We start from the raw sequence: 12,807 nt of genomic DNA on the forward strand, positions 1-12,807 counted from the left end.
TGTCTCCGAGAGATATGCGAGCACTGTTCCATCCTTCGCCACAATTCTTCTTGAGGTAGAGTCATAATGTTGAGCACATTCCACAATCAGCTCGTAGCATTGCACTGCGGGAGGAAACCCATCTGCATTTATGATCCCACTTTCAATCATCTTCTTGGCTGTAGCAGTAGGTTCACTTGTGTATGATGGGTGCCGAAACTTATTGGTGTCGAACTTCCCAAGATTGGTGTTTTGTTGATGTGTATTTTGTACACGACCAAACACAGAATAAAATACCCAGACGTATCTTATCCTTTCTATTTTTCACTATTTTTCACTTTTTTTTGATTTTCTGGAATAAGGGAGATCTTGAATATCTCAGATTCAATTTGAACGTTCAATTGGTTCCAGCTTGCTTCCTTGTTTTCGCAAGTCCAACTGATGACCCAGCGATCACCTTCCTTCTTTGTATCACTTTCGTTGAGTGTTTGAGAAAAGGCTTTCCATTGATCTTCCTTAGATTCAAGAGTTCGCATTCGCTCACCTTTCTTTTGCTTCAATTTTGTCGAGCGTGGAGGAGGGTAAAAGTCTTGGATAACTCCTTGCGAATTAGGATCACGATTTCATCTACTCACGACATGATAATGCTTGGCCCTCCTTCTAGTGCCAATTCTGTTGATGTGTATTTTGTACACGACCAAACACGGAATAAAATATCCAGAGGTATCTTATCCTCTCTTGAATAAAGTTTCCCGACTGCTGAAGATCTTTGGACACATGTCTTCTCTGGAATATTCGACCAATGGATAACGGGGGTAGGTACATCGAAGTTTGTGCCATCTTTGATGAGTCAGGTACATCGAATCTGGACACGCTGAGGTGGACCAACCCGACTGGAGGAGTGATGACTGAGACGCTACCTTGTCTGACACTTGCAACTTGGTTGATGTTCAATTTGATGATGTTGAGAAGATAATTTTAATTAACTCTTCTGAAACTATTTGCTTCTTCAGCGGACCCTTTCTTTAATCCTCTTTTGTCTTTGATGTGTAGGATGGATGGTGTACCTTCCCTTAAAATGCTAGGCTGGAAGAGGTCGTCCCTGTCGATGTTGGACCGGAGAAGGCCGTCCTTGATGATGCTGGGTTGGAGAAGGACGTCTTTGTTGATGCCGGATTGGAGAAGGTCGTCCTTGTTGATGCTGGACTGGAGAAGGCCGTCCTTGATGATGCTGGGCTGGAGAAGGTCGCCTTTTAACTGCAAGACAAACAAAAAGATGATTAAGGACACATAATAAATTCATTTCAACATAGCATTTTATACCTTGTCATCAACAAGAAGACATCAAAATTAAGTTTGTTCAAGAGTCTTTCCAGGGACAAGCCCTATAAGAATTTCACCCTGGACCCTCTGGAAGGGTCAGGAGCGAATTTTGCATTCCTGGCTCATTTAAACGTCCTTTCAACATTACCTCACAATTAGCTCCTCGCCCGGCCCCAACAAGGTGAAAAATAGTAGTTTCAAAAGATTTTGCCCTGGATCCTTTGGAAGGGTCAGGAGCGAATTTTGCATTTTTGGACAAATTCCATCATGTCGCTACTCCAAAATTCCTTCCAAGGCAAGCATACGCTATCCTTCTCCTCACCAAAGGCTAGGAATCCACAACTTGACCTTCCTCATGGGCAAACTAGGTGATTTTGGGAATTTCGCTCTGGACCCTCTGGAAGGGTCAGGAGCAAAATCCACTCTTTAGCTCAAAATCCTTACCTCTTGGACTCAAAACCTATTGAAACACATGCCTATGGCCATCTTTAGGTCCAATTTGCCTTGATCACCGTCTTGGCTTAGCTCAATCTTGAAGGAAAAAGGACATTTTGTGAATTTCGCCCTGGACCCTTTGGAAGGGTCAGGAGCGAAATTCCAACTTTAGCTCAAAATTCACATTTTTGAAGGTCAAACATCTTTCCAAGGTATTCCAAATAGTTTTTCTCACCCTAGTCCAGGCCTGACTTAGCACAAAATTTGGAGAAAAGGATGGTTTTAGTGTTTTTCGCTCTGGACCCTTTGGAAGGGTCAGGAGTGAATTTCTTGCTTGTAGCTCACTTCTCCATCATTTCAACTTCAATCCACCTCATAAGGCAAGGAAACACTTTTATTCTCTCATCCAACCCAAGTTTATCTTGATTTTGCAAGGCAAAATAGGTGATTGAAGGATTTTCGCCCTGGACCCTTTGGCAGGGTCAGGAACGAATTTCTTCCTCTGGCCTAAAATCATCACTTCTGGAGACAACTATCAACTCAAGGGCAATCACAAGGGCATCTTTTACCTTGGTCTAGGCTTGGCTTGGCACAGATTTTGGAGAAAATGATGGGTTTTAGGATTTTCGCTCTGGACCCTTTGGAAGGGTCAGGAGCGAAAATCTTGTTTTAGGCTCATTCCTCCATCATTTCAACTTGAACTCACCTCCAAGACTAAGGACACATTGCCTCACTCCTATCTAGGCCATAAAAATCAAAATGTTAACTTGTCTTGCAAAGAAAGTAGGTGATCCTAGGATTTTCGCTCTGGACCCTTTGGAAGGGTCAGGAGTGAAAATCTCATTTGGCTTCAAAATTTGCATTCTTGGTGACCAAAATCCACTCCAAAGCAATCCAAATGACCTCTCTCATGCTTGTCCAAGCTTGGCTTTGCTCAAAATTTGGAAGAAAAGATGATTTTAAGGATTTTCGCTCTAGACCCTTTGGAAGGGTCAGGAGCGAAAATCACTTTTAGGCTCAATTCCTTCATCTTTCATGGTTTCTAGCAACTAAAAGTCACTCTTATGGGCAACTTCCTCTTGATTTTATCTTATCCCACACTTGATCTAGCAAAACTTGGTAGCAAAAAGAGGTTTTGAGAAAATTCGCTCTGGATCATTTTATGGAATATAACATTTAAGTATAAGAACACTTATACTTTAAGTTATATTCCATATATACTTTCAAGATGTTTGAGAGTGGTTTCGGACCTCCCGGAGTTATATTGCAAAATCTAGTTTTTGGAGGATTCTTTAGTTTTCTAGACTTAGTCAAATTTCAGGATCAGGACATTCCAGACTTAGCCAAATTTCAGGATCAGGGCATTCCAAACTTAGCCAAATTTCAGGGCATTTGAAGATTAGGATGACATTCCAGACTTCATCACTCACCAACTTGACCTAACTCAGACCTTCAAGGATGATACTCACTCACCAAGCAAGACACAATTAGCAACAAGAGCAAAACCAGGCCCTAAGGAAGACTCTCAAAGAAACCCTAATTCTGGGCCCCCAAAGACTCACCTCGCTCAAGCAAAGCCTACCATCCTATTGACCCCTGGCGACACTCAAAATGCAAAGGCTAACAAACGAACCCTAAACACCTAGAAGGCGAACCCCAGAAAGCAAAAAAAAGTAGGGGTCCCCATTTGCAATGGGGCGATGTGTGAATACGTCACAACATGTTTCCTATTTTGCTCCAATGCGAAGTGATCGTGCTTTAGAATGCACCACTCTTCGAGTCTTCCTTGATGAGTGCTTGGCGGGAAATGGTTTTGTTTGGCTTAGGAGCTGCCATCTTTCGCCTATGAGAGATATATAAGTTAGAGTAGTGGTGAAATATTGATGTAACGAAGCCTATTTACTCAGCTATGAAATTAATCTTGCATCTTAATAAATATGAAATCAATTGCTAAATAAGACTGATTTACTCTTCTAGATGAATTAGGGAGGTCTAGTTTGCCAAAACAAAATCAATTTCTGACCTTAATCAGACCTGTATCTGATTTTATATCAGTTTAAATGATGCGTTTACTTCTGTTTTAAACTTAAAATATGATCACTGATATGACTGCTGATGTCTAAGGGTTCGCTATCTCCTTGAATTCACCTTAATTCCTTTATATTGAAGGATGAAATTCGCCCTTGTAATAATGAATTCGCTGTAGAAGATGATTAATTTGCCTTCTTGCTGATAAAATTTACTGATCTGCTCTTGAAGTTCGCTAATTAGAGAGATGAATTTGCTTTGATTGATGTTTTAAATGAAGATTTGCCCTCTCTTATAGGGGACTAGGGAAAGGTTGGTGTCTTTTCCCATATTAGGCCGACTTAATCTAATTAAAATAAAACAATAAATTTCATTAAGCTGGCCGACTTATCCTTTTGAATTCAAATTTTGAATTTAGCTTAAAGGGTGCCAAAACAATGTTTAATCAATTCTCTTTAGAATATTAAGAGAATTCGCTCATCTCCCTTGAAACATGAAGTTCACTCATGTGAGGTCAAACATGAAGTTTGCTCATTTGGTGGAGTTCATGAAGTTTAACATGAAATTCGCTCATGTATGCCAAAACATGAAGTTCGCTCCTCTCTTTCAAGTCATGAAGTTCGCTCATCTTCTTCAAGTCACGAAGTTCGCTCATCTTCATCAAGTCATGAAGTTCGCTCATCTCCCTCAAGTCATGAAGTTCGCTCATGTGTCTCAAGTCATGAAGTTCGCTCCTCTTCTCCAACTCATGAAGTTTGCTCCTCTTCTCCAACTCATGAAGTTTGCTCATCTTCTTCAAGTCATGAAGTTCGCTCACCTCCCTCAAGTCATGAAGTTTGCTCCTCTTGTTGAGTTTGTGAAATTCGTTTCAAATCAAATCCATTAAAGGTAAATGCTATCAAATATCTTTCGCTCCTCTACTTCCAATTTTGCTCCTGTAGGCTTGAAGGTGAAATTTGCTCATGTGTACTCATTGTTGAAGTTCACTCCTCTCCTTCAACTCATGAAGTTCGCTCCTGTGTCTCAAGTGATGAAATTCGCTCCTCTCCTTGAACTCATGAAGTTAGGTCGTGTCTCAAGTCATGAAGTTCGCTCATGTGTCTCAAGTGATGAAATTCGCTCCTCTCCTTGAACTCATGAAGTTCACTCATGTGTCTCAAGTCATGAAGTAAAACCTATTGAAGACTTGAAAATGAAGTAGATTACAAATGAGCTCTTCAATCATTTCGTTGCATATGAATTCAATCCTTGGACTATCTCATTCAAACGCTCAAACTCATATTTACACATCTACTCAAACAAGGCACTCAAGGGAAATTTGCTCATCTACCTCTGAACATGAAGTTAAGGTTTTGGGGGCTTGGAGAATGAGGTGAATTGAAATCAAATATTGCCTGTTTGCACATCACCTTGATTCATTTTCTCCCTTCAAACTTGCAAGATGAGGCCTCTTGGAAACAACTTCGGCCAAGGGTATTTAAACTTCAATTGCTTCTTATGAGAAGCAATTGAAGTTTTACCTTTAACCTTGAACTCTTGGAGTGTCACCAACTATCAACTTCTTTAAACTCTTCAACTGAGCTCCTGATTGACTCACAGGACATCTAGACCCTATAAACTTACTCATTTTACTTTTGAAAAGGGGAGAGACTAGATTAAGAGGCTAGGACTTGAAAAAAAAGGAGGGTCCCCATCTAGATGGGGCGATGTGTGAAATGGTCACAACAGGAATCATGGAGGAGTTATGATGGAATGAGTGGATAATTAATTTTTTTTAGTATGAAATTATTTATTTATTTTGGGACAAATGGATAAGTATATCATAATTGACTAAATAAAAAGAATTAACTAATTTAGTGGTGCTGGTGAATGAAAAGGGGGATTAGAATGGAAAAGGTATTAGGATGCGTTGTTTGGTGTGGCAGTAGAAGTTTGTAAGAATTGTGTATATTTTGCCTCTCTTTGAAATGGTGTTGTGAAGTAATGGCATTTTAAAAAGTAGATATAGGCACTTGGTAGGATGAGATAACACGCCCCAAGCATTGAAGTTTTGATTTAGGATTGATTGATGGTTTAAGGATGCCCCCTTCTCATGAGGACATGTGGGTTTGAAGAACATTAGCGTGCTCTTGAAATGGATGAAATAGAGATATAATGGTTAGGGATGAATGGAAGAAATAGGTAGGTTTTGGTGTTAGTGATGGTTGTAGGGATTATTGATAATAGATAGAAGTAGTTAAATGATGGATGCTAAGGTTGAAAAGATTAATGATGAATGGAAGGGCGAGATTGCAAAAGATTAATGATCAATGATAATGATGTACAAATAGATGAAGTGGTTATTTTATTTGTAGATGATGAAGAGATAGATATGATAAAGGGCTACACAGAATGTATATGGAGGATGAATGAAGTTTTTTGTTAAGGTACTTGCTATGAATCTTGCACGGGGTTTCAATTATTTTGAGCAACCTAGCATTTGTGATGATGATGTTGTTGCCATGTGCTGTAGGATTGACCCAAAAGAGTTAGTATATTATATAAGGCACCATAATATGAAAGACCATGATTTCGTTGCCATGAAACACCTCAAGGACCAACACAAATGCAAAGGAAAACAAGAAGACACAAGTAAGCAAGTAGACAAATAACAAACAATATTGTGCCCTTGGTCAAGCTAAAAATGTAAGATCAATTGTGGATGGTGATACTGATGGTAGATTAGGAATAAAACATTGCAATGACAACTTTATTTCACCTTCAAGCAATGATAAATGCAAGGGAGGTAGAATGGGTACATTATGTGTCACTAAAAAGTTGTAATAATTGGCTCAAATCTTAAATTGTGATGTTGATTTGGAGAAAGACCTACAAGTGATCTTCCTTGGATGTTCATGAGATCATAACTCAAAAACTAGAACTTTCCACTCGACAATCCAAAAGTTTGACCCAGACTTGGGACTCGGTACAAACTCAGCAAGAAAAAACCTCATAATTACAGAAAAAAAGAAATTAATGCATTTTGAGAACACAAAAGTGTAATTCGACTGTCAAATTTGTCATAATTCAAACATTGCACATCATATGATCGTCAAATTCTCAAAATTTGGAATTTCTTTGTTTGAGAGTCAACAATACACTGTAATACAAGAAATTTAATACAAGAAAATTAGAAGTAATACATATGAACAACATTGTAACTACTTTACATATGATGATATGTCAAAATGAAAAAATTTAACCAAATAAAATCTACATGTCCATCTTTCCCCTCCTAGTGTAACTTAATTTTTCAAGCCTTGAACTGGAAGGTAAGTCAATATCAAAATGATGATAGATTGTTTCTTCAAAAGTGTTTTTGTTTTCCTCCATTCCATCCAACTCTACTTCTTTTGTTTGATAATTTGATCAATTTTGAATCCTTAAACTTATCTTCTCAGCTCGTATTCTTGCTATGTTGAAGCTTCATTGGGTGAAATGGGCAAATAAGAGGAAAAAATTACCAAAAATGTTGAAATTTCATTTTAAAAAGCATGGTTATTGTAGAGGATGGGATTTACTACCCTCAAGGAGTAAATTTACCTTCGCTATACCTCACTTAAACTGGCGCTAAAGGTGAGCCAGGGGATGAAAATGCACAACTAAGCTAATAGACTACGAATGAAACTCTTAGATGACTCTTTTGAGTCTCTGTCCTTGGGGCGAGCGTGCCCGACGCTTTGTCGTCTTGTATGGATAGAACACAAAAGCCGTATGGAAGCGACAGGTATGATAAAACTACTACACGAGTGATACGATAACAAACTAAATCAACAGTACGAAATACAAAGTACTAAAATAAAGTGATAAAAGATGAGGGAAGCTTACAACTAGTCTACGATTGAAGCGTCCTGCAAGATGATTACCTTCCCACGACCATAAACCTACACACAAGCAAGAATGAAAATGTTGGGGGTTGTGTATAGAGGTCTGCCTCAATCAGACCCCCGTTTCGGTGTTTCCACCTCCACGGACAACCCAGATAATAGCAGCAATGAAAGATATAATGATAAAGATAAAGAGGCATGATTAAGATAATAGGTATATCGAAATGAGAGATTATGGATGTGCAAATAGACCAATAAGAGTAAGTAAACTCCCTCCAACACTTATGAAGACGACATCGTGAATTCTTCAAGAGGCTGCAACAAAGGTTGTCTTCAAGATGCTAGAAAACCTGTATAAGTTTAAGAGAATGGATGCCAAGAGCTCAAAATATCTCCAAAATGATCAAGAAGACCTTAAAAAGGCCAGAAATGTGAGATATATAGCCTCCCAAACGAATCCCGACGTCAGTGGCCACAGACAGAGGCATTACAAACTCTTTCGGGCGCAGGCGTAACACTCAAACGACTATCTGCAGGCTGACAAATTCATGGGATGCGAGCACGGTGCATGGACGTCTCCGCGGCGCACTAGAGTCCCATGCTCAATTGGTCTACATGGTCGCTGGAAGCCAAGTTCCAAGCTGACAAAGCGATACATGTGGACAAAAGGACAAATGGAATGGGAGGTGGATTGGATGAAGGATTTATGGTGGTTATGCAAATCCTTTGATTGAAGGGGTGCAATTGTAGAGATATATTGGGTAATATATTTGGTTGTATAAAAGGGAGGAATAGAAGTGAGGTTGTGAAGACATTAGTAAATATCATGGGACCAAGGGGAATCGGGATCAACAATTTCACATATCATGTTGCATTCTTCATTTGGATTTGATTCAGATCGAGTGATGGATTTCGAAGCTTTGAATGTTTGTTTACAAGATTTTGTATTTTTGATTTTTGATTATGAATTTTGAGATTTTGGGGATCGAAATATTGGATGAACATTTGCACCACATCCAGTAAGTGTTTCACACTTTGTGGTAGTAGAAACTCAATGTTAATTTAGAAGAATGTTCATTTGTCATGTAGGAGATACAATATCTAGGACACATTGTGGATGCATGTTGAGTAATGTGGACGCAAGACAAAATCAGTGTCATCCAAGAATGGCCTACACCAAAAAACTCCAAGAGCATTGCAATTTCTTGGGATTGGCAAACTTCCACAATTGTTAGTAATCGGTCTTTGTCAAGTCACCTGGCTATTGAATCAGATCAGTAGAGGTGGCACAAAATAAAATTTATTTGATCAGCTGCACAACAGAAAGCATTTGATGAACTCAAAGATAGACTCTATTCCTCACAGACGCTTTGTGCCACCAATCCTTCAATAGTATGTCAAGATAGAGATTGATGCCTTTGAATACACTCAGAGTAGTCCTCACTCAATGTGGCCATTTGATCGTTTTCTACAATGAAATCTTCACTGCAACAATCTGACGGTATTCCACACATGATAGGGAGAGCTTTATGCCATTTTCCAAGCATGTAAGGAGTGGAAACACTACATCTTGGAAAAAGACACAATGAACCACAGGGACCACAAGTCACTTCAGTTTTTGCAGACAGAACAAGCTTCAGCAGGGATGCCATCAGAATTGGTAATCATATGTCCAATAGTTCTACCTTAACATCAGTCATAAAAGGGAAGTTCCAATTGAGTAGCAGATTGTTTTGAGTCAACCTCTAGTTTAAGCTCTCCTCACTGTGCTTGATACATGCGGACACAAGATTAACAGTTGGGCATTATCGTATACTCCAAATTTCTACTTTTAGGGTGGAATAATCAGTAGAAGCTCACATGGGACCTTCATTTCATCAAGGTTGCAGGGTACTTTGAAGTTGAGAAGAGGCAGAAGTATTTATACTGGCCATGCCCCAGATTTAGATGTTGCGAAATATATTCAATCTTGCACTGCATATGTCATAGCCAAGCCGGTTAACAAGAGACAAGGTATGTACATGCCTTTGCCTTTTGTGACAAAACTTTGGGAATCCATGTTCATCTCTTGTTATCCGACCACCAAAAGGGTAATTAATGACTGTATGTGGTTGAAGATAGATTTTCATGACTTGTAAGAAGCCATTTCAGCTCTGGAAATAACTCAGTTGTACTTTTCAGATTGTAGCAATTTTGTAAAGCACTTTGGTCACTAATGCATAAGAAGTAAGACAAGCCTATGTCCATCCACAGGGTGACATAATTAGTAAACAGGACGATAAGTGTACTTTCTTTGGATGTATAATTCCAGGAAACATCACACATGGGGTGAAATCATGCCTTTCTTTCAACACAGCTACAACAGAGCTCTTCACAAGTCTACTTGTCCTTGAGTGGTGATTAATGTAAATTCTGGCCCCTTTTCTGTTCCTGCGTTTGATGCAGAGTAGACCTTTGTTTGGTATCTGTACCTTTCGCATGGCTCTTCTGATAAAAGCCCTTGATTTGTATTGTGTTTTTTATATACCTCAATATGCTTGGCATTTGGAAACTTAATTTTCACTTGAAATAGACTTTCTAACCTTGATTGGCTGTTGTAAATTTCTGTACTTTTGATTTCCATCAACCTAGTTTTCTCATTCATTGACATTTATATAATTTCTCTTTCTTCATTTCTGTGTATTTGGATCGGGTCTTTTGCTTTTTTTTTTAATCTTTTTTTAGATTTGGAAGATGGCTAGTCAAATTGGGAACTGATGTTTTATTAGGCTTTGATGTGTTGCATCTCCCGAGATATTCTTCATTTTGTTAAAGTATGGAGAGGAAATTTACCCAATACTGACATCTTTTATCAATCCTTTTATAAATGCTTGGGAGAAAATAAATCTGGAAATGAACTTATAATTAAAAAGAAAAACTGGTCAGTATTGTGGAAGAAATTTTCTAAGAAAGAAACTTTAGTCTATGTTTACACCATATGTTTTACTTATTTTTGTGGATGGTTTGTATGTACCTTGCAGGGGGTGCAGTGCCGGCACTAGCACAGCTGGCCGTCTCATCCTATCATGCAGCCTTGATGCGTTCACATTCTTCAATATCACAGGTTACAATGCGCATGGATGAGTTGCACAAAGTCACAAGTCCTCTCCCTCATTCACGGGATTCACAATCCATACCACATGTGTCAATAGATAAAAATAGCTGATTTCTATTTGTGAAATCAGTGCTTTTGCTTCCGTTGTGTTATTATGATGCAACAAGCCTTTTGTAATGTAAATGATATGTAAAATGTAGTTAGTATGCGAAAGATGAGCTACAATGGGCTACTTAGTGATGTAACTGCCTCATCTTGCTCGCTACATAAGAACTCGTACTCTAGCTAGAATCCTTAATTACAGTGTCATTTCCTATGTTTATTTATTGTTAAATTTAGATGAAAAGAGCAGCTCCTACTATTATCAGATCTGAAAGTCCTGCATTGATTTGTAATCCGTCGTAGAGTTGATTGCAGAAGTAACTATGATAAAGTTTGGGTTTATTATAGGGTGGTTCCATATAACAAGATTCAGCTAGGCACAACCTTTGTTGGGTTTTATTGATGATTTTTGTAACGTATTGTGCACACGTGCTTGCGATCAAGGACAGGATTGGTAATTTGCAAACTAGAAGTTATGACTAGTATGAAAAATCAGTGAAAAATTCAATTCTAGGTGTAAAATTGATGTTATCTGCATGATTCTGTGGCGTTGGCAACCTGGTTATATTTTGATGCCAATTAACGTATTGACAATTTTTTATCAGCTACTAATATGCTCTTTTGAAGAACTGCATGCATGTCATAACCCCTTTTAGAATATAAAAATAAACTAGCATACTTATATTTTTAGAAATCTAAGTAAAGTATGCCGAGAGATATCGAGTTTCAAAATATGGAATATTTATATATTCAATGATAAAGTATGAGGTGCAATTAAATTCAATGATAGATGATGTTTTTAATTTAATTTTGGTTAAATTTGAATTAATGATAATTAAAATGAGATAAAGACAATATCATACTTTTTAGAGGTATAATAACAACATTTGTAAAATATTTTGCAAATTAATAATTTGGAATCATTTATCAAAATGATATTTAAAAAAGGGGAAAAAAATCACTTGACTAATCATTCACGGAATAGTAATAATTGTTAAACAACATCTATACTATATTATAATCATTGAATTTAGTCATAGATACGATGTGTAAATAGATTTTCAAAATTTGTATAAAATTTTACTTTGTTAACCATTTATGCATTGGTAATATCTCTTCATTTTCAATATCATGAAGAAGAGCCCAAACTTTGAGTGTTACGTTGGACTTCACAACATATAATTTAGGTATCCCATAGTGAGCATGTAACAACTTGAATGATGGCATGAATTGATGCACTGTGAATCTGATTGAATAATTAAACTTAAGAATAGCAAGCAACTATTCTTCAAGTGGTCCTATGTGAAAACTAATTTGTGATTGTCTCTTAAGAAATGTCATGAACTTCATATTGAGTTATTCAGATAGGTTGTGTTTTTTGATTGTCACTGTTGGCCTAATAGCGACTTTCGATATACATCCAACAAGGTAAAGGTTTCAAAGCTCATGGTATTGAGAAATTGACCAGTCATGTAAATTTATAATCTCAATTTGTAGATTATAGAATTTTACATTTAAGTTCATTTTCACCTTGGAACTATAGAGGAAGTTAAAGTATAACGCATAATTATTGAATTTTCTTTGATTATTCTTTGGTTCATTTTTGTCAATTCTATTGGTCATTTTTTCTCTCAACTAGTAGCGAACACTTAATTCCTCTATACGAAGGATGACATAGAGTGGAAGACGATAGTGGTACTTTTGCAACCAATTGGTTGCCCATGCACATGCATTACATGACATTTTCTTCACCTGTGAGGAAATTATTTTTAACTTTTAAATCAATATTGAATAGTAGAAGATAAATTTTTAAAATTAAAGGCAATATATGTTAAGGTGAGGTAATTAGAAAAATGTATAGAAATTTTCTTTATTTGAATAAATGTATGCTGTTAAATAGGAAATAAAGTAGAGCAACATATATCTAGCATTTCTCTTATCATAACAAAAAAAATGACGCAAGGCTACATGATGTATATT

The 12,807-nt window shown here is 37.4% G+C and overlaps 1 protein-coding gene across 1 annotated transcript in view; it reads left to right on the top strand.

The window, feature by feature from the left end:
* LOC131038359 (uncharacterized) overlaps positions 1 to 11,349 on the top strand; it is a 117,649-nt gene extending 106,300 nt beyond the window's left edge. Inside the window, exon 6 of the mRNA XM_057970768.2 lies at positions 10,652 to 11,349. Coding sequence (XP_057826751.1) covers positions 10,652 to 10,836 — 185 coding nt within the window. The 3' untranslated portion in view covers positions 10,837 to 11,349. The remainder of the gene's footprint in view (positions 1 to 10,651) is intronic.
* Positions 11,350 to 12,807: the final 1,458 nt, after the last annotated feature.

The sequence above is a fragment of the Cryptomeria japonica genome, chromosome 10, assembly GCF_030272615.1.
Source record: "Cryptomeria japonica chromosome 10, Sugi_1.0, whole genome shotgun sequence".
NCBI classification, from domain to species: domain Eukaryota; kingdom Viridiplantae; phylum Streptophyta; class Pinopsida; order Cupressales; family Cupressaceae; genus Cryptomeria; species Cryptomeria japonica.